Genomic DNA, 27221 nt, shown 5'->3' on the forward strand with positions numbered 1-27221 from the left:
ATTCTTGCCCTCCAATCAGTTCTGTTCGAGGCCATGCTAGATACAAGGCCTAAGCTATACATATCCTTTCTCACCACTTCTCCTAAGGTTATCTTAGGTCTACCCCTAGCTCTTCTAATTCCTTCAATATAGATTATATCACTTCTCCGAACAGGAGCATTTATAGGTCTCCGTTGAACGTGGCCGTGCCACCTCAAACGACTCTCTAAGCTTATCACTTATGGGATCAACTCCTAGACCAACTCTAATATGATCGTTTCTTATCTTATCCATCCTAGTTTTGCCACTCATCCATCTTAGCATCCTCATTTCTGCTACACTGAGTTTATCTATATGATTCTTTTTAACAGCCCAACACTCTGCACCGTACATCATAGCTGGTCGAACAACGGTCCTATAAAATTTTCCTTTAAGCTTTAATGGAATATGTCGATCACATAAGACCCCGGACGCACCTCTCCACTTCATCCACCCTATTTTAATTCTTTGGGAAAACTCATCCTCTAAATCACCTCTTTTACTTATTATTGAACCTAGGAACCTAAAACAATCACTCTGAGGAATCTCTTTATCGTCAAGTATCACCACCTCATCATCTGCCGATTCTGCCCGATCATGACTAAAGTTACAAACTACATATTCTGTCTTCGATCTACTAAGTTTAAAGCCTTTTGATTCCAAAGCTACTCTCTATGATTCTAATTTGGTATTAATCCCCACTTGGGTCTCATCAATCAACACAATAACATCCGCAAAAAGCATACACCAGGGGACCTCATCTTGAATGTCTTTGGTTGATTCATCCATTACCAGTGCAAATAGATATGGGCTTAAAGTTGACCCTTGATGTAGCCCAACTGTTATCGGGAATTCATTACTTTGTCCCCCCATTGTTCTAACACTAGTCACCGAACTATCATACATATCCTTAACTATATCTACATATTTACTTGCAACATTTCTTTTCTCTAGTACTTGCCAAATTAACACTCTAGGGACTCTATCATAAGCTTTTTCTAGGTCAATAAATACCATATGAAGGTCTTTCCTACATTCTCTATACCTTATACCAAAAATTAGGTGAAAAAACACACCAAATAGTGTCAAAACCACCAGTCAAAATTTGCTGGGAGAACTCCCTAGTTCCTGCCAAGATTCCCGAGATCTCGGCCAGATCTCAGTTTCTAGCAGGCCAAAACCAGCCTCGAAACCGAGATTCTGAACCTCGATCCCAACAACTCTAAGCTACTGAGGGAAGCAAGAACGAATATCCCATGCCATCAACCAAAAATGCTGGCATGTGCAAAAACGGGACTTGGCATTCGGGGGAGAATGCATTGATGAACTCCATTGTCATCCAAAGAAATACTATCAAGTGGCAATGTGGCATCCAGTACAGGTTCATTAGTTACGTTTCCCATAACTTTCTAGATATTAATAGACAACATACAAGAGAAAGGATTACACAATGAAGATCAAATTTGAATTTTAGCACTTTGATCCACAAACTGAAATAGTAGTAACTGTATCCATTTTACCCAGAAGATTGTAATGTCAACTATTTTTTGTACACATTAACAAAGTGAAAAATATCAACAACTACCGAGCTCTTCTGGGAATGACAGAAGGGGAAAAGATGTGTTCTACAAAGTTCAATCGGAGGCTCTTCCAAGCTCGGAAAATATTGAAACTCCAAAAGATTTCAACTTAATAAAATCAGACTGACAAATCTAATTTGTTAAGATAATTAAATAGATTTAAAATAAACCAATAATACCCAAGTAACTAAAAGAATCTCAACAATTGCCCAAAAAGGAAAAAATCTCAACCAGTCCACCATCCATTTTTTTAGGTTCCTAATTTTACTTAATGAGAAGCTTAGTTGAATTAAATAGAAACAACCATATGGGCTTGCGTATACGGCCTTTTTGGTACCAACTCGCATTCTCATTTTCTGACATTTTTTTTTTTTTTGGATATATTTGGTATCCATTTTAAATCCTATTTTTGCTTAAAAGAATAGAAAAACTCCCAAAATCCATAATAGATTTTTTGTCTATTATGGATTATGGCTCAAAAACTCATTCTATCCATTTTGAGCAAGTCACTTAAAATCCAAATACAAATTGATTTTTATGAAAATCCTATTGTTTCTCCATTTTCTCACTCCCAACCCCTAAAATCTGTTCTCAATTTTCATTATCATTTTTATCATTTTTTTATTTTAACATACCAAACTTATTTCCATTCTACAATTTATTCGGTCTCAATTTTCATTATCATTTTTATCAATTTTTTATTTTATCATACCAAACTTATTTTTCATTCTATATTTTATTCGGACAAAATTTACCAAACCATTTTTCATTTTTTTACCAAAAATAGATTCTAATATCCATTTTCTTTTAAATAGATAAAATAGAGAATGAGAATTAATACCAAAACGCCCATAACAAGATCCAAAATCTAAGCAAAATTAAAACATCCAATTAATCAAAAATTAAAAACTAAATAAAATAGAGAGAATGTGAATAATGCTCTCCACTGTATCTTATCTTACCTGATAAGCTTATCTCATAGGGCCAAAAATCCTCTCCCTAACTCACAAGGTTCAGCCCACCATGTGGAAGTTAGGACGGCCAAAATTCCCTGGACAGGCAGATACCAAGGTCCTCTACTCCTCTGTACCCAAATGTCAAATTTCATTTCAAATGGAGATGGCCAAGCAGCACAAAAAATACTCCAGGAGAACTAGACTAGAATTTGGGGGGGCACAGACTTCCAAGGGTGTGCATGTACGTGAATGGGTGGGTGTACGATTGAATTTGGTTTGAATTTGACACATATCAATGCAAATTCTAAATTATTCTCCAAATCCCGATGGTCATAATTGCTTCATCACCCTTCCATGTCACACAAACAAGGTGCACCACAGGGAGAAAATTTTCAAGTTGAGCCACAAGGGGTGCCACCAATACAACGCCGGCCTTTCTTCCTTCAAAAAGTTTTTCTGACTTATCCAATGCCTTCCCAACCACCACCCGTCCCCACACCCTGGAAAAGATATCCTAGCCAAATAGTTTCAAGATCATGAATATGTACCATAGTTAAATAAAGAAAAGGAGAAGTTCTGCAAGTAGATGTGCTGTTTCATTCCTTTGAGGGGTATTTGAGGAAACATGAAATGAGGATGGGAGATTAGACATTTTATAGGTGGTGGCAACAGTAATATAAGTTTTGGGAGTGATGCCAGAATGAACTTCTGCCAAGAAGCTGGCAATGTGGTTATCCTTTGCCCATAAAAGAAAGAACCCATTACACAACTGAATCTGTACACATGTATGGTATATACATGAATAGCATAGAGACCCTGTTTTTCCCACATCATCCAGTTAGATAACAATTTCTAGGCAGAGCCAGAACCTGCCATTTTGCAATTTGGTTTACACTTCAATTTTGTGACCATGTTATTGACATCACCATTTACTCACCTAATATGTTTCAGTTTACACTCAATTTTGTGAACATCATATTGACATCACCATCTACTCACCTAATAGGTTTCAGCCGAAAAATTCAGCCATCTGGTGGCAATATGAAGCTCTGTTTTGTAACTTCTTTTTTGGGACAAATAAAAGAAGATCTGTTTTGTAACGTAACATGGAGCAAAAAACATAAATAGTACTGGCGCAAAAAAAGAGAGGGCAAATCAGTGTAACGAATAAAATTAAAAGAGAAGTCACCTCAGCAAAAGAGAAAAAGAGGGGGAAACTCTTTTCTTATAAAAACTCAGTAGAAAACCTTCAATTAATATTTTTAAGAAAAGAGCTGTCGACAACAAATTATAAAAGTAACTTTCTAAAAGACTAAAACAATTATAAGAAAAGCTAAGATGCATGGCAAAGCAAGGGATAGGAGAGGACAGAATTGACCAGGCTTTAAATCATCAAATAAACATATAACAAAAGGCTAAGATGCATGGTGAAACAAGGGATAGGAGAGGACAGAGTTGACCAGGCTTTAAATCATCAAATAAATATTTACATGAAGATATATATTCCACTGCCTCAGATCAAAAAACAATTCATCTCTCAAATACAAACAAAGCAACTACATATTCATTCCCAAAATAAAGGGGAAAAAATTAACTGGGTCCAAACTTCAAATATGGTTACACAGAACCCCATCAGGCCTTTCACAGGAAAAAAAATTTTGGCAATGTCTCCTGTCTCAAATTCCTCCCCCCCCCCCCCCCCAAGTGGGTGGATGACCCATTGCACTGGGAATGTTAGCAATATAATTAGAGCAGGATCCCTGGTCACCATTTCTCACGTCTTGTTTTGCTTACTAGTATCTGTTTTCATCAAATTTCTTTCTTTTATATTGTTTACACTTTGGATAAACCCTTGGGACTGGTAGGTTGCGAGCAGGGGTTGTTTCTATAGGGATGCTTGGTGTGGTTCTTGTTACTGTTGGCCTTCCTTCTTTCTGGGCCTTTGCAGTGGCCTCTTATATTTTATTCTAATCTTTGGTTTTGATTAGAGATAAGATTTAAAAAAAATTATGGATGGATGTGACTATCAGAAATGGGAGACCTACTTGTGAGAGTTCTTCACAAAGCTCCATCCATTAACATCACAAACATATGACCTTCCTTCAGAGCGTAAGAGATCAAACCCACAAACCTGCAAGTAAAATTTACACTATAATACTCAGCAATGCAAATTGCAAAATATGCACAAATAGCTCAAACAAATAGAAGAAATGATCAACTTCTCCAAAGAAAGATTATACTTCTGAAACCAAGAAGGTAATAAGCAAAAATCAGACTACTGATACAGTTTAACTATTTCATTTGTAAGAAAAGTTAGGCTTCAGAGAGAGGGGGGGGAAGGAATGCATAAAAGCTTTTACATTTTTTCACTTTCTTTTGGGTAGTTACACTAATGCTGAAAAGTGTCTACAAGAAACTATAACAGTAAAATGTGAGAAGATAATGATGACCATACCGCTTGCCTAAATGCAATACAAACATCTCTTGCCATTTGCTTTTCAGCTGGAGTCAGTAGTACAGGATATCTTACCTGCAAAAGGGACTAAGAACCTTAAGATAAAAACCAAATCCCATGCTTCAATCTCTCTAGAAAACAATATACAGCACAAGCAGACAACATATCAGCATATCCTTATGATTTATGTTATCAGTTGCTATTTATTCACATGGTTTTCGACACTGGATCAACTAAAACAGTAAGGTATTTTTTAGATTCGCCCTGCCAACACAATAATATACCGGGAAAAAAATTATGTAAATATCACAATCAAACGGATAAACTCAATATACCGCTGACAAACCCCAAAAATCCGTGTTATAGAAAGAAAACTTGCACTTGCAATCAAAGATTGGTATCGCATGGACCAAGGGATATTTTTCATAGTGAGAAAACTGGAAGATACCTTTAACCCCCAAATTGAGGGCCAAATTACAGGATCACTCAATTTGAATTCAGCAGTAAATTAAGGCTCTTAACCCCCTGCAATTAGGGCTCCCTAGGGTAGTTCACATATGGACAGCAGCTATTTTGGGGCTAACACCCCCTGTGGCTATAGGTTTAAACTCCTAAACCCTGCAGCTAGGGTTTTTAGGGATCTATGGTTGATTTTGGGTTGATGGGGAAGGGATGAACAGAATAACTCAGGTTTTGACAGAATTTATCTTCAGAATAAATCCCAAAGCTAGGGTTTCTAAAATTAGGGTTTCCTAATCTTCAAGGTTTCTAGAGAGTGGTTAGTGTTAGGTCAAAGATTGAAAAGGGGATAGGGGTGTTGAATCCAAAATGGAATTGGTGAATGGTTGAAGAGATGTAGGTGTTCAAAGGTTGAGGGTTTTAGGGTTTGTGTGAAGAAGACACTTGCAGAATTGTAGGGTTTGAGAGAGGGAAAAGGGGCTGTGGTTAGGATCAAAGGGTAGGTGAGGGAAGAAAAGTCCGCAGTCCAAAGGGAGGGGAATCGGGTGGGGAAATTGGGAGATCTGGGGTTTAGGGGTTGGGGGATGGGGGAGTGGGGTGCTGCAAGATAGAGGGAAGGAATTCTAGGGTTCCACAAGGAAGATAAAGGGGGGGAAGGATAGAGATAGGGGATGAGGGTGTATTTACTTGAGTGGGGAAGAAGACTGATTTGAAAATCCGCAGAAAATTAGGGAGCTCCAAGGCTACCACAAGGTTCCCCCGTGGAAACTCTCAACACTCTTAATTCTCCTTCAAGCAAATCTTATTGATCATAAATTGTTTTAATTACATGTGGGAGGCTTTACTTCTAGCCTTCACACAAAAGGAGTCACTCCTACGACTCAAATTAGAAACAAAAACAAATAAGGAATTCTGTTTAAAGGAATTTCCACTCAAATATGGAGTTAAAATCCTAATTTGAAACCAACTTGAAATAGGATTCCAACACTAAAGGGAGTAGGAATCTGTTGTAACTTAACAACCAAGGACTCAAATTCCAAAATAGAAGTAGATATAAACTCCTAACAAGACTCTGAATCAAACTAGGTCAGATTGGGTTTGACTGGGGGACCCAAAATGGCCAACATACCCCTGGCCAGGTTCAGCTACCTCCTTGTGCCGTAGGGTGCTGGCCACCATCCTTAGGCCCTGTTTCAGCTAGTGGGGGCTTTTCTGGCATTGGCCCTTTTGGCTATATCACTGTTCTCAGAGGAATCCAAGGCCTCAGATACCAGCTATGTCTGGGGCTGGAGTACAGCTATGCTCAACCAATAATGTTAAGTAGACATTAGCACAATACAACCCAGCTTCCTTTCAAAATTGACGAAGTCTCCTTGATGGATTATAGTAGAGGAGCGACACAGCACCATATACATGGGACGTCTCTCTTATAAATTTTAACAATCCCATCTCACAAGGACACATACAATTCATTGAAAGCATTGATATGTTTTCCTGAATATGTTCAGTTAAAGGCTTACACTAGCCAATTCCTGACACATTATCATGCCAAACAAATTAGTATATGGCTCCCTCATGTACATTTCACTTCCTTTGTTATCCATCAAGGGAAAAAAAAAACTTTCCCTTCTAACAGAAATAGAAAGAGACTAACATGTATTAAACTCGAGAATGTGATAGCTTTTGGAACAGTAAGCATTAAAAACAGATCACAGTGTTAAATATCACATAGGGATAACATACACAACAAAGTTAAATACTGAAACCAAATCAATAAAAATATGAACTTTTAGGGCCTGTTTGGTTATATGAGTCAGGAGATTTCAAATATCTAGAGACTTCAAATCTATGGAGTCATAATTCACAAAATTAACTGTTTGGCTAACCTGAATCTGTGGAATGAAATCTGTGAATTCATCCTGAAAAAATATTTGGTCGACGTGATTTTGGTGAATGCACAAATGTTTAGCGCTTTTATAGTAGGATTTCACCCCATACCCATAAATCTACAGATTCACGTTTTTAGTGTAAAAAGATGAATCTCTAGATTTCATGAATCCAGGGATTTTCACAACCAGACAGGTATAAATCTTGCATTCATGAATCCAGAGATTTCAAATCTCTGGATTCATGTAACCAAACAGGCCCTTAAATTTTTTTTTTTTTAAAATCTTAGAAGTACATACAGTTTGGCAAGTAAGATAAGATGTTACATAAGTTACTTACTTCCTTCCCATCAGGATTCCTCATGACTACACCATCAACAACAGGAGACTTCCTTGCCTCAGCATGTGCATACTCTGGACCCACTGTATACACCTGCAATAGCATCACAACAAATCTAAAACCTTGTACACTTTTTACATCAGATACAGAGGAAATGTAACATATTAGAGTATAATAAAATGGATGAAAAAAAAGAAAAGCATTTTCATAGTTCTAATCACAAATTTCAGAAACATATCAAAAGGATTCAATAAGGGTACACAAACAGCTATAGTTGACCAACAGGGGAAAAAGAAGAACCCACTGTCAAATATGTCTGAGAAACATAACCATCATCAAGCATGATACTCTCCTTCACAGAGAAGTTTAAACATGGAGACAATTACTGATAAAAGAAAAGATTAATAAAAAAAAAGGTAAAATATAAATTTCTTCACAGAAATATAAGTTTCTACAGAATATAGACTAGGCATTCTAGTATAATTGTCAACATCTAGTTGATCAGGGCTCAATTTCTGGAACAAAAAGGATGGCATCTGAATATTCCCTCCAGAAGTAACATATTAGTCATAAGAACAAGCAGGAACCTGATATGCAAGAGATGAGAGAAAGAGAGAGAGAAACTTAGAATACATAAAAACCTGAATTTTTTATACTAGCCAGGCTCCTGATGCTTTTTTATGGTTTCTTCCTCGATATGAGATAGTCAACCATAAGGAAGCTTTGAAGGAAAGCCCTCAGTTACTATAGCCATACCCTAGAAGTAATCATGCAAAGAAAGTGAAGGCCAATGTAACAAATAACATCTTCAAAAGTTCCCCCTTCAGATGAAGAATAAAAATCAAGAGTGAAGTCAAACCAACTTAAGTTCATTGCCTTAGAATACGTCATTTGGCAATGAAAACTTGGGATAGGTCTACTCTGGTGAGCTGTAATGGAAGGAGAAAGAGGATCATATCATTCCCTATCCCTAAAATTTCAGAGCTTTATTTCCTCTTTGTCTCCCACCTCTATCCCTAATTCATGACAAGAGGCAATGTCTCACTCAGACTGGAAGAAAGCTATGGATGAGGAAATGCAAACCGTGGGAAAAAATAAGGCATGGGATCAGGTATCCTTGCCTGTAGGGAAGAAGACTATTGGATGCAAATGGGTGTTTGTAATAAAACACAAAGTAGATGGGACCATTGAGAGATATAAAGCAAGATTGGTACCCAAGGGCTTTACTCAAACTTATGGGATTGACTACCAAGAGACATTTGCTCCTATTGCTAAGATGAATATTGTTTGGGCTATTATCTCATGTGTTGTAGTGTTGTAAACCAAGGGTGGAGTCATCAACAATTAGCTGTGAAGAATGCTTTCCTACATGGAGAGATGAAGGAAGAAGTATATATGGATGTGCCCCCAGGTTATTCTAGTTCAAAGACCCATGGGAAGGTGCGCAAGTTAAAGAGAGCTCCATATGGTCTAAAGCAGTCTCCTAGGGCATGGTTTGGAAGATTTCACAAGGTAATGATCTCCTACGGATACAGGCAAAGTAACGCAGACCATACCCTGTTTATTAAGCGGGATAAATCTCATACTACAGTACTCCTGGAATATGTGGATGATATTGTCATCACAGGAAACAGTGAAAAGGAAATTACAGCCTTAAAGAAATTCTTGGGGACAGAGTTTGAGATAAAAGATATGGGCAAACTCAGATATTTTCTCAAGTTAGAGTTGGCCTACTCTGCTAATGGTGTTTCACTCTCTAAGAGAAAGTACACGACTTGCAAAGACCCTAGTGGAGCCTAATCAACACTTGAAAGCTAAGGAACAAGAACCAATTGACAAAACCAACTACCAAACATTAGTTGGTAATGCATACACTGATGCAATATATCGTATCTTGAGGTATTTGAAGGCATCTCCAAGGAAAGGTATTTTAATCTCTTCTTAAAGACATCTAAAGTTGATGCATACACTGATGCAAATTGGGCCGGATGTATGGATGACAAGAGGTCTACCTCTGGTTATTGTACTTATGTGGGAGGTAACTTATGTCTTAGAGGAGCAAAAACCAGGCTGTAGTGGCTCAATCAAGAGCTGAAGCAGAGTTTAGAGTCTTAGCTCAAGGTATTTGTGAAGTGTTATGGTTGAAGGGTCTTCTTCAAGAACTTGGAGCAGATCTGGAAGGACCTATAAGGTTGTATTTTGACAGCAAGTCAGCCATCAGCATTGCCCATAATCCAGTTCAACATGATAGGACCAAACATGTGGAAATTGATAGGCATTTTATTAAAGAAAAGGATGAGTCTGGTCTAGTACAGATTTCTTTTGTTACCTCCGACAACCAGCGTGCTGATATATTCACAAATAGTTTGAGTGTCAAGTTATCTAGTAATATTGTTAGCAAGTTGGGCATGATAGATATCTATGCACCAACTTGAGGGGGATTGTTGTAAGTCCTAAGTTGAGTTCAGTTAGGAGTTTGAGTCCAGGTGGGAGGTTCGTCAATTAGAGAATCTTTATTGTTTATGTTTTTAGTCCCACATCGGGAAACATTGTACTTACTCATTCATAACTATTATTATTAATAAAGCCTTGCTATTTCATACAGGACATAAGTCAAGATTCTCTCAAGATTTCAACAATACATCTCTGATTTCCCACGCTAAGTAAGATTTTCAATGAAGAGAAATGTTTTTTGCTAGATATATTTATTTATTCGCAGTACCCATAGGCTAAAAAACTCTTCACCAAAAGAAACAAAGGCATATATTAGAAAACCTTGACATCTGTTCCTCCAGTTGGCATGAACTCTTCATATATATAAGAGCCTTCACGTCTCACTCGTCGGACCTCTTGGTGAAATTCACTTGAACGGTTACCAACCTGCAGATGAAAATCACAGCATGCCATGGTTATAAACACTGAATTGTTGCTAAGATTAGCATGAGCTAAAAGTTAACTCCAAAGTAAAATAATTTTTCGATTGAAAAAGAAAATGGATATCAGAATAACGATTGCCACGATAATCTCATCTGTCAAGAAATTCCATAAAGGTGAGATGTTACGATGTTGGCAGAGATTTTTTCCCAAGTTCAGGACAACCAAATAAAAGGAAACGCAAGTTACCACACACAAAAAACAACTCAAAGACTTACATGCAATCATCCTTAAATAACTATAAAATAAAGAAATAAGAGAACAATGCCATATATGAAATCCATTCAATCCCCCAGCCCCCCAAAAAGAAGCATCCCACAACATTGACCACATATTCTTCAAATTATTAAAATGCATCAAAAAGCTAGTTGAAGAGATCACTATTGTTACAGACCCAAGAAGGAAAGCTGTCTACATAAATATTCTATAGTAAACAACAAGTAGGAACTTGGAAGGCTTTCAAAAAGCTGAATGGAAAGCAGAACTCAATCAGCCAAACAGGATTTGTTGAGCCGAGTGAAAAACACGTGGTTGGAATTTGGAAAGTTTACATGATGCCCAGATTCACCAAAAGGTTGTGGGTTCAAAACATGAAGATAGCCTCTCCCCAGACCATGTAGCAGTGGGAGCTCATGCAGGCGCTCTTTTTGTTTACATGATTCCAAAATGACCCAAAAACTTTAAAATGACATCCAATTGGCACAAAAAAATGCTCTACATTACCGTATGGCTCAAACTAACTACCAACAGAAATAACCTTCAAATAACCCATTCATTATTATCCTCTGTTGCTTCAAAAGTAATATTGTTTAAATCCAAGTTATAAATATCACAGAGTTTTCATTGTGTAACCTGGATTACTTTTAAATGTTTCAACTATTTATCATGTCACCTGGATTATTCAACAGTGCAAATGTACGTAGTGACACACAATATATTACCATCAATGCAGATAATCATATTGCAAAGAAAATGATTCACCTTTCGAAATAACTCTTTCATACCCCCGCCTGCGGAACTAGGATAATATATCATTATTCGATGATCATCCCCTGGAAAACAGCACGGCTAGTGAGCCATTATTGAATATGCATATTAAGAGAGTAATGGGCCAAATGAATATCAATAAAATAAAATAAAATGTAGCATACATGACCAGTTGAGATTTGAAACCTAGGAACAACATTATTTACAAATCCTATTTGCTAAAAAAAATTCAAATGGACTCATCAACGTTGCAACTGTGTAATTTAACCTCCAGACAGCATTTATGCAACAACACAAGCACCATATGACTGTTTTGACTCCAGAGCAACATGGTTCACACGACAAAGTTGACACCTTACACCATTCAAAAAGGCAATGATAAAGGCAAAGAACTCACCATCAACAGGTTTCTCCACAAAGGGCTTCCAGAAGCGCTCTCCATGAACCTCAACATAATCGTCTTGTTCAACAAAATAATCCAGCTCTTGGTGAGGGTACTCCCTATTTACTAGGGCATATCTTGGAACAGGAATTGCATACATTTCAAGACACTGTAGTCCAAAAAAGATGCATCTTAATCCCCAATATTTAATTGTCAGTAATGCTAGAAGGAAATCAATCACATAAGTATGCCACAATATCTTTCAATAATGACAGTTTTATTCTCTTTCAAAGAACTTTCAAGGAAATGGATACATGACTATCCTGAGAACAGATGGTAATTGCTGGAACAAATTAAATTGAGGGGGATTTGGCATGCCATCCAGGATAACAACCCAAACTTGGATTACATTCCAGCTCCAGTAGGGACATGATTGGCATCCAACACATGATCAAGAATCAAGGATTGGTATTGCAAAAATGGCATGGATTAGGATTGAAGCCATTTGCTCAACCTGGAGTACTAGATTCAGAATTTCGGATCGGTATATGTCAAAATAGAATGTTATACTCTATACACACCGCCAGACCATTAAAACCCCAAAAATATGTCAGCTTTTAATTTGATTTTCCTCAAACTTGGAAATTCTAACCCAGGATTCCATTTATTGCACATATATGTCAAAATAGAATGTTATACTCTATACACACCGCCAGACCATTAAAACCCCATAAATATGTCAGTTTTTAATTTGATTTTCCTGAAACCTGAAAATTCTAACTCAGGATTCCATTTTATTGCCAGTATATGTCAAAATAGAATGTTATACTCTATACACACCGCCAACCATTAAAACCCCATAAATATGTCAGTTTTTAATTTGATTTTCCTCAAACCAGAAAATTCTAACCCAGGATTCCATTACAATAAACCATCAGTTTTCTCAACAATGGAGATCTCTAGATTGAGAGACTTTGGAATATCAATCCATGTAGTGTTGAGAATACTCGAGTGATCCAAGACTTTAACACACAAAGAAAATGCAACGTAGCGTAATAAGCTAAAAGGTTAAACATGTACCTCATATACCTTCCTTCGGTCATGAAGAAGATGCTGTGGTTCCAACTCATTAACCAGAAAGGGCCTAAATGTCAACAGAATATATTATGCAGTGCAGTACAGAATAGCAGCAAACATCAAGACCTTCCTTTGCAAGATTTAATGGATATACCAAGAAACATGTGAAAGTACCCCAGTATGAGGCACTGCTCCAAAAATGGTAAATATCTAGAAGAAAATAGCATGCTAGTGTCAAAATTGGTCCCATATGATTAGCTGTTTTTTCTCTAGTATGGATCATCTGACGCATAACTGTGTCTAGGTATCACTATTCATTACTTGCAAGTTGGCAGGATGTAGCCTCAATTGAATGAGGACCAACTCAAACGGGGGAGAATGTAAGGAACTGCTGAAATTTCAGCTAGGTGTCTAGGGCTTACAATGGGGAATCTCAAAAGAATTTGGTCTGTTATGGGATACTAAGGATTGATGGCAATTGTCAAGGCTGATGGGATGCTTGTCAGTGAATTTTTGGAGATTCCATCCAACAAATCTCAAAGACTAAAGAACCATCATCAAATTCAACATTCTACTTTGATATCAACCAAGAAATATGGGATATAAGTAGAAGGAAATTAGACAATAATTTATTGAATTCGTGATGCAGGACCAGCACCAAAATAGGGCTATTAGGCCTATTGTCCAGCACCCAGAGGTTGCTGACCAGCATTAGTACAAAGAAATATTCCCCTAATAAGACCTTTTGGTCCTTAAAATTTTCAGTTGGGCTTGGTCCAACCTTTCAACTCAGTTTAACTAGGACTTCCCTTGCAATTTGTCTTGAAGTCCCAGGACATATTAGACTTTTTAATTAAGCTTTAGTTTCAATTTTTTGAGTCTTTAAGAGACCTTCACAATTTGAATGATTAGAGTTCTATATCAATTAGGGACTTCCAAGTCATTGGAGTACTCCTACTTCAGAAGCATATTTATACCCCCTTGAGGGAAGAATACACAAACAGAGACTTCACGAGATTTCCAGCTTTCTCTTGGGTTTTGTTATTTTTGTCAAGTACTTAGTATGGTGTTTAAAATTCCAAGACTGTAGGATTGGTGTTTAAAGTCATTAAACAGTAACTGAAAGTTACAGATTGCTGAAGTCATTAAGAACTACAAGATCTAAATAACATACCTACAAGGGAACAACCCAATCAAAAGTAAGCACAGGATTTATGAATCAAGAAAAACAGTAACTGAACTCAATGAGCTTTTTCCTCAACCAGATGGAGTTGGTTACATGAATTCCTTATCCACTCAGCACTATTTATATCATGCTAGTTGTCAAGTAGAGGCCATAAATAGCTTATCTTGCTACATCTTCGAAGTTCCTCATTAAGTCTTTTAAATTGTGATACAAGGCAAAAGCTTTCTGAACAAATATAACAAGCGCAAAAGAAGAACACAGGCCTGTACATACAAAACAGAACTCACTTTCGTAAAGCAGCATAAGCTTCTGCCTTTTCCAGGGGATAACCAGTGGAGTAGAAGGCAATCAAGCAATCACAAATTGGCCAGCTGAAACAAGCAGTAATCAGGGAACAATCTGGTCATTCATTAATTCCCAACTGATGAAATAACGAAGGAGCATTTATTTTGACATAATGGTTCCCAGAGAGTGAAGATGTAATAACCAAATAAAAAATAGCACTTAAGAGTAACAGCAAAAGACATGTATAACATGATAAATCAGGAGTTTCTATAACAAACTCCCACAATAAGGCAATCGAGACACATACAAATCAACCTAGTATAACGTTAAAGCCAATAGACTTATAAAAACTGGTACTATTGCAGTTAAACCTTCCGATTTGTCAGTATACTACAAAAGAATGGCATAGATAGGTAGGATATACCATTCAAAAAGTAACAGTTGTGTTGGGTCTGAGTCTGGAAACAGCCTCGTCACAAAGCAGGGGTAAGATGTGCAGAATATGACAATCCCCATACCCCACAGTCATGACAGCCTCTATGCACTAGATATGCCTTTCTATAATTTCTCTCTTCACCATGCACAATCCACCAAGCTTTTCTAACACAACTGGCAGACATGGACTCATTTATTGACCTCGAAGTTAAGGCCTCTGAATGAGATCAACACCAAGACATCTGTGAGGTACGAATAGTCATCTTTTACCAAGAATTTTGGTCAACGACAAAATCATGACATTAAATATTAGTCTGCCGCCTATATGATCTCCAACATTGTTCTTCGGTTGGAATTATCTAACAGGGATTCAAAATTCAGGATTTGAAGTGGCAACATCATCGATTGGGAATCAGTAAAAAGGCAGTGGTAGAATGGAGTTCATTGTCTATTACACAAGACATTCAGCAAACAGTGCACATACTTGCTTGCATTGTTTGTACTAACTAGAAGGCTTACCTCTCTACTGGATCCTCAAGAATAACCTTGTCTCCGAAAAATATGATCTGCAACATGCAGCACGAGAGATTAGCATCCAGAGAGAACTGGAAGCAAAGAAAATATAATAGCGACGAACTCTAGTGGCATTAAATTCCACAACACATTGGATACCTCAAATTCACCAAATGACTCTAGCCTCTCAAGGATCTCTCCCATGGGAGCTGAGAAGACCTGGTACAATAGGATGAATAAGCTAAAATGAGAAAAGATAAAACACCTTCTCGAACAACAGAAAACACAGCATCTCGCCCGCTTCCACATCGAAAACACAGCAACTCTCTGGCTGTCTCTTCGAGGCGAAGAGGAGAAGAAGTTCGGCGGTAAACAACATATATCTAGGTTTGGGAAAAAAGAAAAGAACCTCCGGTCCGCATTTCACCTTCTTTTCCATGACGCAGACACCAATCTTTATCTTCGTACCAACATTTCCTCCCGAATCCGCCATTTTCTTTCTGATTTCTCTCTTTTACGTTCTGCAAACCTCCTCAGTTTCTTAATTTTTATTTTTAATTTTATTTTACTCTTTCCATGAAAAATGATGCAAAGATTGTGAATCAAAACAGTCCTAATCAAGAAGAGTTTCTTCTCTTCTCTGTTCGGGTCAAACAAATACAAAGAACTAGAAAGCAAAAAAATGAAATCAATAGGTCGCCGCCATTAACGACTACTGATAAATCTTATTCTCTGGTTAAAACTCACGCCAAATCTTAACCACGAAGAAACAGGAACTGATAGAATAAGAATAAATGAATCTAAGTCGGCGGAAAGAAATCGTAACCAGAGGATGAAGAACCAAAAACAGCTGTTCGTTCCTTTTTCGCTTGGTTAATAAATTTCCTTTGCAAATGCAGATGGACAGAGATATATATACATATAAATTTTTGTTGAGTGTGACTGACGAGTGATAGTCACCAGGTGAAGCACCCAAGGCCGCGAATTGATAAAATAGTTGAAATCTGGTGTTTCCATTTCTTCCATTCTTTATTCAAGAATTTTAATAGTTTATATTATATTTCGTTACATGACAAAAATGAAATTCTGGAATATACACACAAGAGTCTTTTGCCTTTTATGGAATGTGGGATTAACGGATGGATACCATCTTTCAGAAACAGACGTGGAAAGGTTCTTCCTTCGTTCGGCTCTAAGCTCTTGGGGCTGATTCGCGAACATATGCTTTAAAATTGAAATCCCAAAAAGGTTTAACAAATTTTATAAAAGTGCGAATCTCATTTCGTTGGGATGAGGACTAAGTTGTCCTTTCACGTTTGTACGGACCACTTGACTCGGAGTCATATTAGGACCACCAGGTTCAGGTTGGATTGATTCGATTGAAGAAAACCCAGATAGGTAGGTTTCCTAATGTGTGGGGACGGGTCAAACACTGAATGGGTTGATGGTTGACCCTATACCTAGAATCCGAGTTCTAGAAACTCGCCACGTGGCTTGGCGGCCACGAAACCCTAGACCATGGACCAGGAATGTGCTTAAAAAAAAATTCTAGAAATTCCGATTTTGTATATGAAAAATGGATGCAGAGCTTTTTTGTTTTAAATATTTTTAGTAAATAATGATTTTTTTCTTTTTCAAAGAGTGAATGTTGATATATGGCTCAAAATAATGTAGCCTCTAATATAAATATAGCAAGTCTAAATAGATTTTTATTTCTCGATTGTAATTAAGTTTTTTTTTGTTTTTTTTAGTGGAAGATAACAGCGTAGAAAACTCGCTAACATGGAATCCAGTTGTCTTACTAAATAGCTTGTTAGCCTATTGCCACAACTCGAATTTTCAAGTTATGTAACTCGAATATTTCTCATATGAAATGTTGGTTAAAAAAAAAAGAAAAAAAAATTTAAAAGGTTTTTGATGTGGATGAATTAGATGAGATTTAATAAATAGGGGAAGGATGTACAATTTGGTTTCAACAAATAACTTATGTTATATATGGTGATTATTGGATAAGCTTGAGTGTAAAGGGGAAAGTCATTGTAAAATGATCTTTACAACCTTGCTCGTTAACAGCATATTTGAAATTACAATTTTGTCCCTGGTAAAACCCTAAAAGCCCTAATATTCATCCTATTGATAACGTTAGAAAAAATGCCATGATTAATTACCTAGAAGAATTTGGACTCTGTAGAAATGTTTCAGATTTATTCCACAATGCTATACTTGATTGTCAAAATTTTTAATTTATTAAGTTGAGTGGATTTGTCCGCAAACTTTCCCATTACGAAAGAAAAACTTTTCACATTAAATTGACGGTTTACTTTAAATCCCACTATTTTGAAAATTTTTTTTTTCCGAACATTTCTTTCCCACGAGTGGCAACCATGGGATCCACATCCTCTGTAATTCCCTTCCCTGCAATTCCCTCGTAGGATTGTGCCATGTGGCATTTAAATAATCCAAATGTTACCCAATGAACTAGAGTTTAAATAAAATTCAAATTTATGGGTGGGTTTAAATAAAATTCAAATTTAGTTTAAATTGGATAACCGTTGGATTACTTAAATGCCACATGGCACAATCGTACGAGGGAATTGCAGGGAATTGTAGGGAAGGGAATTACAGAGGACGTGGATCCGGCAACCATGGTATCTTGTATTGGCGATTTATCGCCGACACGGGGCAAAATTTCTAGGTGTCACTGGGGGGCGACACGATACCCCCAGCGACATCGACTTTACAAATAATCGGCGATATATCGCCAATGGTCGAGATTGTTGGCGATAGATTGCCTGAGCAAGAGAGAAATCATGGGGAAGAACCAAGCAACCCTTGACCTCTCTTCTTCCGTTCCCTTTCTACGCATCTAGCAGCTCCTACAACCAGTGGGTAACTGAATCAGAGATTTAGTCCAAATCTTGGAGCAATTTGCACTTCCAAGTAGCTCTGCAAAATGCTTCGCCTGAGCCGGAAAGAGATCGTGGAAGCCTTGCAATGCTTCGCCTATGGTTATGGTTATTTCAAATTCTACTTTGGGGATTACGGGCATATTATGGTGCAGGGCTGTAACGGGTGGATCAAGAGTGTTTGAAGGGATTTATGGGCAGGTGAAATTGCAGCAATTGGTCTTCCCTTTCAAGCTGTTCTACATATTTTATCTGAAAGGGATTCCTGATTTGCCTGCTGAGCTCGTGACGACTACACCAGTTCCTCCATCACCAACCTTTGAACCTTCACCTGCAAGAGTGAAAAAATCGCCCGACATGTCGACCTTTGTTGCCATGTCGGTGGTGTCGCTAGGCACCGACACGGCGACACAGATCAACATGTCGGACCTTGGTGGCAACATGTTGGCACATGATAGCCAAGAGCCACCAAATATGTAATTTTTTTCTCATTTCACCGAGATTATATTTTTTCTTAGGTTGAAAATAAAAGAGTGCAAAGGCAATAATCTAATATATTTTGATATTAAGTCAGATGAACAATGCACGTGATTACGTTTAAATAGACTTTAAGATTTCGATAAATATATATCAATCAATTCTCGTCCATTATTGTCGGGGATTGAAAATACATTTCTTAATTCCCATAAAAAATAAAAATCATACGAGGTAGACTTGGACTTTAGGGGTTCATCAATCAATTCTCTCATTGTCAATGATAAAAAAATAGCCTTCCTAATTTTAATAAAGAATGATATGAGATAGATGAAGAGAATATTTTTCCATCGTGAATGATGAAATATTGGATTCTTTTTTCGAAACGGTCTATGTTAGTTGAACTAACATGATGGTACTGTTTACCAATAATAAAAACAGTAGCATGGGAGACATATTAAACACGTAAACAAGTGCGTTTACAGTAATAGAACAAAGATACTACAACCACTTTTATTAATGTTATATTTAGTGTCGATTTGGTTTAATAATCAGAAGGGGTTGTTCTTGAAGTATGGTGAATAATGTTATGATTAGTAATCTATTATAACTTATAAGTGCGATTTCTTTAATCAGTGTTTGTTATTAAGCACGACATCAATCTTATTGGTTACCCAAAAAAAAAAAAAATGTTGGCTGTTTGTGTTACCAAAGTACACCTGCAACCCGAGAATGATTTGTGTTTGTTTTTTATCAATCAAAGGAATAAATGGGGGGTTTTGTTTGGGTTCAATTTTATAAATGTGTTGAACCATTGTGCGATACATTATTGGTCATCTAATGGAGATTTTAACCTTGATTGTTAAGAAAAGAGAGTTCAATATTGAAATCTCGACTGATATGCACAATCCGACCATCCCAAAACACGTTTAATGGTTCAGTGCATTAAACCCAAGCAAAATTATAATAAATGAGAAAACAAACAAACCAGCTTTGGGGGTTGTAATCCTCTACGGCACTCAACCCACCGGCCTTTGAGTGGCTGCCGTGGGTGATCGCCACATGGTGACAAATGGATACGAAGAAAATTATACTGAACCCATCAAACCGGGTTCGTACTCTTTGTCCCGGTTGGACCATGATCCTGAAGCCATTTTAACCTAATTCCCATGTTCGTATGAGGGTGTCACATTGCGGTTATAAGCCACCCGCAAACCCTACTATCGGACGATCACCTGTGGAGATCACGAACTCATCTAAAGGTCGAGAAATTTTTGGAATAGTTTCAAGGATGGTAACCACCCGCAAACCCTACTATCGGACGGTCACCTGTGGAGATCACGAACTCATCTAACGGTTTAGAATTTAAAGTAAAATCTATATAAACAAGTGACTTACTCATTCCAGAGGTATCTGATTCGTTACCCTTATACTCGTATTCAAATTTATGCTATGCAACTTGCCAGACCTTTATGATCAGTGTAGCAACTGACTTAGTATTCGGAGGTGCATGACCACTCGACCCCCACGATCGGGCCACGTCTAACCCGATTTTGCAGATTATCTTCATAAATTTGGAGGCTTAACAGATTATGGACGCATCACAAATAAATTCCAACTATTGAATCTTGAAAAGTTATGTCTCTTATCATATCGGTCCAATTAAAGTGGTTCATCAATGATCCAATATACCCTCATCTCGATTAAAGAAAAACACACACACACACACAAAAAGCACAAAAATCCCAAATTGACTCATAATTCGTCTCATCTTTTCCGTCTTTCTTCCTAGTTGTTAACTATTGTTGCCTGCAGGAGGAGGAGGAAGGGAGTAGGGACAAGATCTAGATTTTGCTATTTTTATTTTAAAAGAGTGTAGAGGGGGATCCACATCCTCTGTAATTCATTTTCCTACAATTCCCTGTAATTCCTTCATAGGATTGTGCCATGTGGCATTTAAGTAATTCAAAGGTTACCCAACAAACTATAATTTAAATAACATTCAAATTTAGTTTAAATTATATAACCTTTGGATTACTTAAATGCTACGTGGCACAATCTTATGAAGGAATTACAGGGAATTGTAGGGAAATGAATTACAAAGGATGTGGATCCGTGTAGAAGGTGGGTTGGATTGTTGATGAAGCGCTTTCATTGGACCAGCGTGACAAGAGATATAACTATTAAAAATTCAAGGAGTGAGATTTATTTATCGCCACATGGCAATCATCCACGGTGGTTGCTGGGCTTGTATGTCAGAAGCACACCTCCTATATTGGATGTTGAACCTCTCCTAAACAACCCACTCCACTATTAAATCTGAAATGATAAATCATTTTCAAACCCTGTTTGATCCTAATTATTCAAGAATTGAAAGCACACCATTAATGAGCAGCTTCTAGTTTTAACATTTTTATGATAAAATGCCCTAATGCCCTAAACATTTGCAAAAATGAAGAATGTTAGCCTCCGTTCTTAGTTGAAGTAGAATGTAATTCATTACCAAATGAAGGGAGCTGTTCACCTACCCTGCTATAGTTTGATTTGATCCCCTCATACTTCTAAATGAAAAGTATACACCATACAAAAGATAAGATTCAATTCCATTAAAATACGATGCTATCTTGGTAGATCAACTCTATTATATAAGTGGTTCCTAGTTTTTATCCAATAGCATCACATAACAAAGCTGTTCATGATATTGTATCGGCTCAAAACCCCGCTAATGGAATCTTACGGTGTTCTTCTATTAATTAGACCATTTATCCATAGAATCTAGTATAAAAATATATAAATAAGAACCTTAAGACCAGAAAGTTTGAATAGAACTAGATTAAATGTTGGCTAGGCAGCCATCCTCTAGTAAGGGTAGGAATGAGTATTTATTATTATTCCTGTACAATAATTTAAAAATTGATAACATAATGATTTGAAATTGAAAATAATCAATCTTCCTCTTAGGTCTTTTCCTTTTAAGTGTTGATCCAACTGGAATGACCAAAAAGATATGATTAAGTGCCTTGTATCTGATTTATCCATGCATGGTTCTAATACATGATAATGAATAGAGATTATTTTTTTTGGGGTAAGTAGTGACAGAGATCAATAGTAGTGAATAGATTTATCATTGATTTTTTTAAAAAAAATAAAAAATAAAATAAAGCTTTTGATTTCTTCACACTTTGGTCATTGAGACTATACAATATCAATACTAATGAATCTGGCTTGACCTCTCAACCCTAAAAAAAAAAAGAATCTAGCTTGACCAATTTAACTTTCAAAAACAAAAGAGCGATAATAAAGTGCGTATTATATCTGATACCGATTGATTCCAAATTCGAAACTCATTTATTAGGTTCTAGTCACATCAGAATCTTTAACTAGGAAAAAACTATATATTATATATATATATTAGAATTGAACAAGTCCATCTGAATGCTAAATCCACTTTCTTAACCTTGATGTTTACCAACTTTAATTTATCTAAACATGACAACTAGTAAAGATTAGACTTAGTGCATGAAGTAGGTTGCGATGGATACATGAATGTATGGAACCCGAGAACAAAAACCGAAACAGCCCCCAAACGGGAAAAGCCCCCAAAATTAAGAAACAAAAAAACCCAAACCAAAAGCTTTCCAACTCATTTATTTGAATAGACAACCGGGCCCCCCATTTATGGGAATGAGGGCCCCGTGAGAATTCTTTTGGATTTTTTTTTTTTATTTTTTTTAAGACGGGCCCCGGGGCGCAAAGGAAAAGGAGAAAGGGTGGGGTTTGGAAGGCACCCCGCCGGGGGGGGTTGCAAGGGGTGGTTGAAAAGGGGTCTGTGCCTGTAATTATCCCATGTATTTTTCTTCAAAATTAGCTAATAATGCTTTATTTAACAACGTAAATGGAACAATAACTAAAGTATCATAATCATAAAAGGTAAAAGCACATGAAGTGCATCATTGAAAAGAATTAGTGCAAAAGCAACAAATTATTTTACAAAACAAAAACGTCTAAAAGTAAATTTAATAAAGGAGATTGCGAGTGGTCAATCCATTATCTAAAAAACTACTTTAAAAGAAAAAGAAAAAAAGTAAGGAAAAGTTTGACGGTCTCTTAAAAGAAGAGACTGATTTTTTTTAATATAAGAACAATGAAAAAGCTTATAAGGAATCCAATATAGATAAGAATTCGAGGTTTGTTGTTATATGAGTTTAAGGAGAGATACACCTTTCAATCTGTATATAAAACATCTTTTTATTATTATTTTTTCATGCATGAAAGGTATTGTTCAATAAAGTGTGAGTGTGTGATAACATGGACTAATTTAAAATCACGAATCTTTAATCTTTACAGTTAAGATTCCATAATCTATTTATGTTCTCTTCAATAAATATTACACTTACTACATCACTACATACTCTTTTTTTTTTTTTTTGGGTGTGTCAAGAACGAGCAACCACAGTACTTACTCCACCCATTTAATGAAAAATGGATTGATAAATAAAAAAATAAAAAACCCAAAAGCAAAATGTTTCATGCATTTTTATTTTGATATTCTATTTTTTGAGAATGGTTGAGAACTTGTGGTTTTATTTTTATGGATAAGAATATTTGATATCCTTAATATCTTTGCTTTTGGTAAAAAGTACCTTTGATATCAGATATGTGGGAGTGGGTGTCAGCCATAAGAGATTCATTTGTCTATTATCAGAAAAAAGAAAAAAAAAAGAGAATGATTTATCAAGATAAAGAAAAGCCTAACCATACAATGGTCGAAACTGTTTTCTTACTTAGTGTTTGGCACGAAACAGTAGAAGCATGGGAGAGGGAATCACATGACTTGTATATAATAGGGGTATCTCAAGATTCTCAACCACCCAAATGATGAAAACCATACAAATACAATATTCAATTATCTAAATGCAACTCACGGGTTGTGGGGCCCAGTGGGATGAAGATTCCTCTTGCGTGGTTCTCACCATGTGGATTTACATATAAGGGCTTTACGTGTTTTCTCTTTTTCCTTTGGGGTGCGTGCAATAAGGCTTTCGCGTGTCATGAATAAGAAAATAGCAAGTGTATTACCTTTCCTTGCGCGGAACGTTCACAACTTCACACGTGTGCTGGAAACGGTAATGGCCGTCATTTTCTTCCATATAGTAACGACACGAATATTTGGCCGTTATTTCTGGTTCGAATGGAACGGAATTGACCAAATGAAGCAAAAATCAATTTATTATGTTTTTATGCCGCGCGCCGGGCGCCGACTACATCTCTACAAGCAAACTTATCCGGTACACGTCACATTCATTGTCTTCCTTCCACGTTGACTGCTTGGCAATCTTGGCTCGCTAATAATAATATAACGTAACCGTCAACGTCAACCCCACCGTTTCCGTTTTATTGGTTTTTTCTGAAAAGAAATTTCTGTGAAGACCGTCAACCGACCAACCCACTTGACCCGTCTCCTTATCGTCAGTTGTATCACGTGAATTTTGAAGTCTTTCTAAAAAGAAAGAAGAAAAAAAAAAAAGCAAGTTTCTGGGCTTGAGGTCTGTGTTCTGCCCACCCCGTAGTGGGTTGTTGTGGAGTTATCTGATACACTTAGCAAAAACTGCACCAGAAACAACAAGAGAACAAACAGTTCCAGAAACAACAAGAGAGAAAAGACGGATGAGTTGCGGGCATGGGAACTAGTGATAACTAGTAGATAACAGGGCTTTGCAGCACCAACCCAGTCTCCATCTCCATCTCCATCTCAAAAGGGGCCCTACCTCCTAGCATGGGGAACCACGGGTTGAGCAAGGACACCATACGGGACAGACAGAGCTTTCTTTTTGCATTTTTATTTTATTTTTTCTTTCTGAAATTGATAAGGATCAAGACTTCTTATAAGAGAACAAGACTGCCACTCTCCTAACATCTTAAGGGAATGGGAAATTTTGCTGAAGTCTGGTTGGGCTTTGGATGGGCTATTAAGATGAAAAGGTCTGGTTGGGCTTTGGATGGGCCTATGTATGCTTTAAGACATTGGACCTCAAACTCTGAGCCAAACTCCCAACTGAAGAAAAAACTAGGGAGGAGTGAGTGCAGCAGTTCAAACTAGGAATGGAAGGAAACTAGATGTGTAAATGGATAATCTAAACTCTACCCAAAAAGAAAAAGGATAATGTAAACCTGTTTTTGAATTGTTGACATCCATTTTGTGGTATTCGAATCCGTCTGATTACTAGGATGCAGATATGATATGCCATTTTCTTACCGATTATCAGATTAAATTACTTATTTGAATTTTCTTTTAGTAATTTTGTTACTTGAGATATGTGACTATTTTTCTAGGTTTTCTATTAAAATAATTATCAAAGTTGCTAAATTCTTAAATTTCAAACCTAGTCTCACAAAAAAAAAAAAAAGTAAATATATAAAAATGTAGTAAAAAACTTGTATTAAATATGTATTCATGCTCATTTAGAAGAATCTACTTATGAAAATAACTAATAGAATATTATCCGAATCTGTCCGAATATAATAAGATGCGGATATAGTTTACCACTATCAGATTCAAATCGGAATTGTTTACAACCCTACTTGAAACTACTAAACAATAGAAGTTGGATAATGTGATGTGGGCCTGTGGCAACAGTGGTAAGCCCTTAAATGCATATTGACGCAATCAATAAATTGGAAATGATTATCTTTGAAACAACAACTACGCAGTAAGATAATCAGCAACTTCCAAATCTAAGAATTATTTCGGTTTACAAACCAAAGTTCCAATAAAATAAAAAGGTTAAACATGCAATTTGGTACCAAAGTTTCTAAGACCTAACTAATATCCCCAAATAACTCTGCATATTCTTTCCAAATGATGGAGTGCTCACCTGACGGCTTACCGACCACACAAACATGTGGGGCCACAGGTGAAAAACACTTTTTGAAAAAAATATAACAGCTTCAAATTATCACCTGTGGGCCCCACATGTTTGTGTGGTCGGGAAGCAGTTGGTCTGTGTTCCCCCGACGGGGTGAGGATCTGAAGTCCGAATAACGACCTGTGTACAACCAAATGACACTCACCATCTAAAGTGTTGGAGGTTCATTTGGATACACTGGGTTCATGCTGCTGAAAGGAAAAATATATGAAAAGAAGTCCTTACCGTCATAGCCACCTCCATCAAACAAGCTCCTTAGACCAGATTTCAGTTCTTCAGCAAACTTGGAATTTTATTATCAGTTTTCCTTTCTTCATAGGTTCTCTTGAGAGGGGCATTCCTTCGTTTACTATCACCATCTCATCCCCTGGTTTGACAACACCTTTGACTGGGAAGATAAGTTGCCTCCCATCCAGCGTTTTCAGCTTGATACTTGTCCCTTCGTGTGCATCAACTATTGATATCTCGTGGCTGACCACCAGATCATTCCATTTCCTTCTGTAAATTTCATGAGGTTTCTCCTCAATAAAGAAAACCACACCTCCTTTACCTACTCCAAGCCCAGGGAATGCCATCGTTTGTCCCTTCTTACATCCTGGCTGAATTTTTATTATAAATCTATCGTACACGGTTGTTATCGTTTTCCTGAAAAAAATAACAGTAATAATTGAATTCATGGTTGAGATAAAATGCAGCATATAACCATAGCAATGCATGTACAAATTTCAAAAGTGAGGCAGAGATTTCTATGCAATTATTGTATTATTCTCTAAACGTTTTGCTCTAAATATAGATGTTATAGAGATACCCATGGATCATATGATATCTGAAACAGGGCTGCTCAGAGGCAGGGGAAGAATTTTAGAGAAAGATAAAAAAATTATTACAAGTGACAAAAGTTAAGAAACCATAGAACTCGATTTCGCATAGTTAAAATTCTCATCTGCAGCAAATTGCGAAATGCATTGCCAGAATCATAAACAGTTCAATAACAACAAGAACGCGCCTATGTATCTTCACCTTCCGAAGCGTACCAGTGTAAAGCTCCTCTAAACTGAGAGATATCGTCCTTACGATTGGAGGAATGTTACAACGCGATTGAGCAGCTGGGCCGTCATCACGCCCGTCGAAATCATCGAAGAAGACTTCGATGACTTCGACGACGTCAAGGGTTTTTTGGCGATTATAATCGTACAATTCACGCTTCTGAGGGTCACTGAGAACATTATACGCCTCGTAGATTTGTTTGAACTTGGCTCCGGCTTTTGCCTTTTCCATAGGATCTGGGTGCTTGTCAGGGTGCCATTTCAAGACGCTTCTCCTGAAGGCTTTCTTCAAGTCATCCTGGTTTGCATCTGTTTTCGCCTCCAAAATGTCGTAATAGTCTTCGTTTTTTGGTGCAGGTGTCGTCATAATCTACTC

General features: G+C 37.0%; 2 protein-coding genes across 5 annotated transcripts in view; both read right to left on the reverse strand.

Moving 5' to 3' along the window:
• The window catches only part of LOC149020401 (inositol hexakisphosphate and diphosphoinositol-pentakisphosphate kinase VIP2-like), a 53936-nt gene extending 37464 nt beyond the window's left edge, over positions 1 to 16472 (reverse strand). Inside the window, exons 1-11 of one of the 4 annotated variants that reach the window (XM_089148523.1) lie at positions 15921 to 16472; positions 15653 to 15712; positions 15500 to 15546; positions 14548 to 14631; positions 13078 to 13141; positions 12013 to 12166; positions 11610 to 11680; positions 10470 to 10574; positions 7695 to 7787; positions 5010 to 5096; positions 4600 to 4685 (exon numbers count right to left, since the gene is read on the reverse strand). In XM_089148523.1, coding sequence (XP_089004649.1) covers positions 4600 to 4685; positions 5010 to 5096; positions 7695 to 7787; positions 10470 to 10574; positions 11610 to 11680; positions 12013 to 12166; positions 13078 to 13141; positions 14548 to 14631; positions 15500 to 15546; positions 15653 to 15712; positions 15921 to 15986 — 917 coding nt within the window. In that variant the 5' untranslated portion in view covers positions 15987 to 16472. Of the gene's footprint in view, positions 1 to 4599; positions 4686 to 5009; positions 5097 to 7694; positions 7788 to 10469; positions 10575 to 11609; positions 11681 to 12012; positions 12167 to 13077; positions 13142 to 14547; positions 14632 to 15499; positions 15547 to 15652; positions 15713 to 15902 lie in introns of all 4 variants that reach the window. The other 3 variants (XM_089148520.1, XM_089148524.1, XM_089148521.1) reach the window with 3 other exon arrangements.
• Positions 16473 to 26074: 9602 nt separating this feature from the next.
• LOC149020402 (uncharacterized) lies at positions 26075 to 27212 on the reverse strand. The gene is made up of 2 exons (XM_089146829.1): positions 26782 to 27212; positions 26075 to 26444 (listed from the first exon to the last, which is right to left on the reverse strand). Exons 1-2 carry the CDS (start codon positions 27210 to 27212, stop codon positions 26075 to 26077), a joined length of 801 nt encoding a protein of 266 aa, XP_089002955.1.
• Between the last annotated feature and the right edge of the window lie 9 nt (positions 27213 to 27221).

Source organism: Hakea prostrata, chromosome 3 (assembly GCF_041222555.1).
Source record: "Hakea prostrata isolate BN-2017 chromosome 3, UWA_Hpros_2, whole genome shotgun sequence".
Taxonomy (NCBI): Eukaryota; Viridiplantae; Streptophyta; class Magnoliopsida; order Proteales; family Proteaceae; genus Hakea; species Hakea prostrata.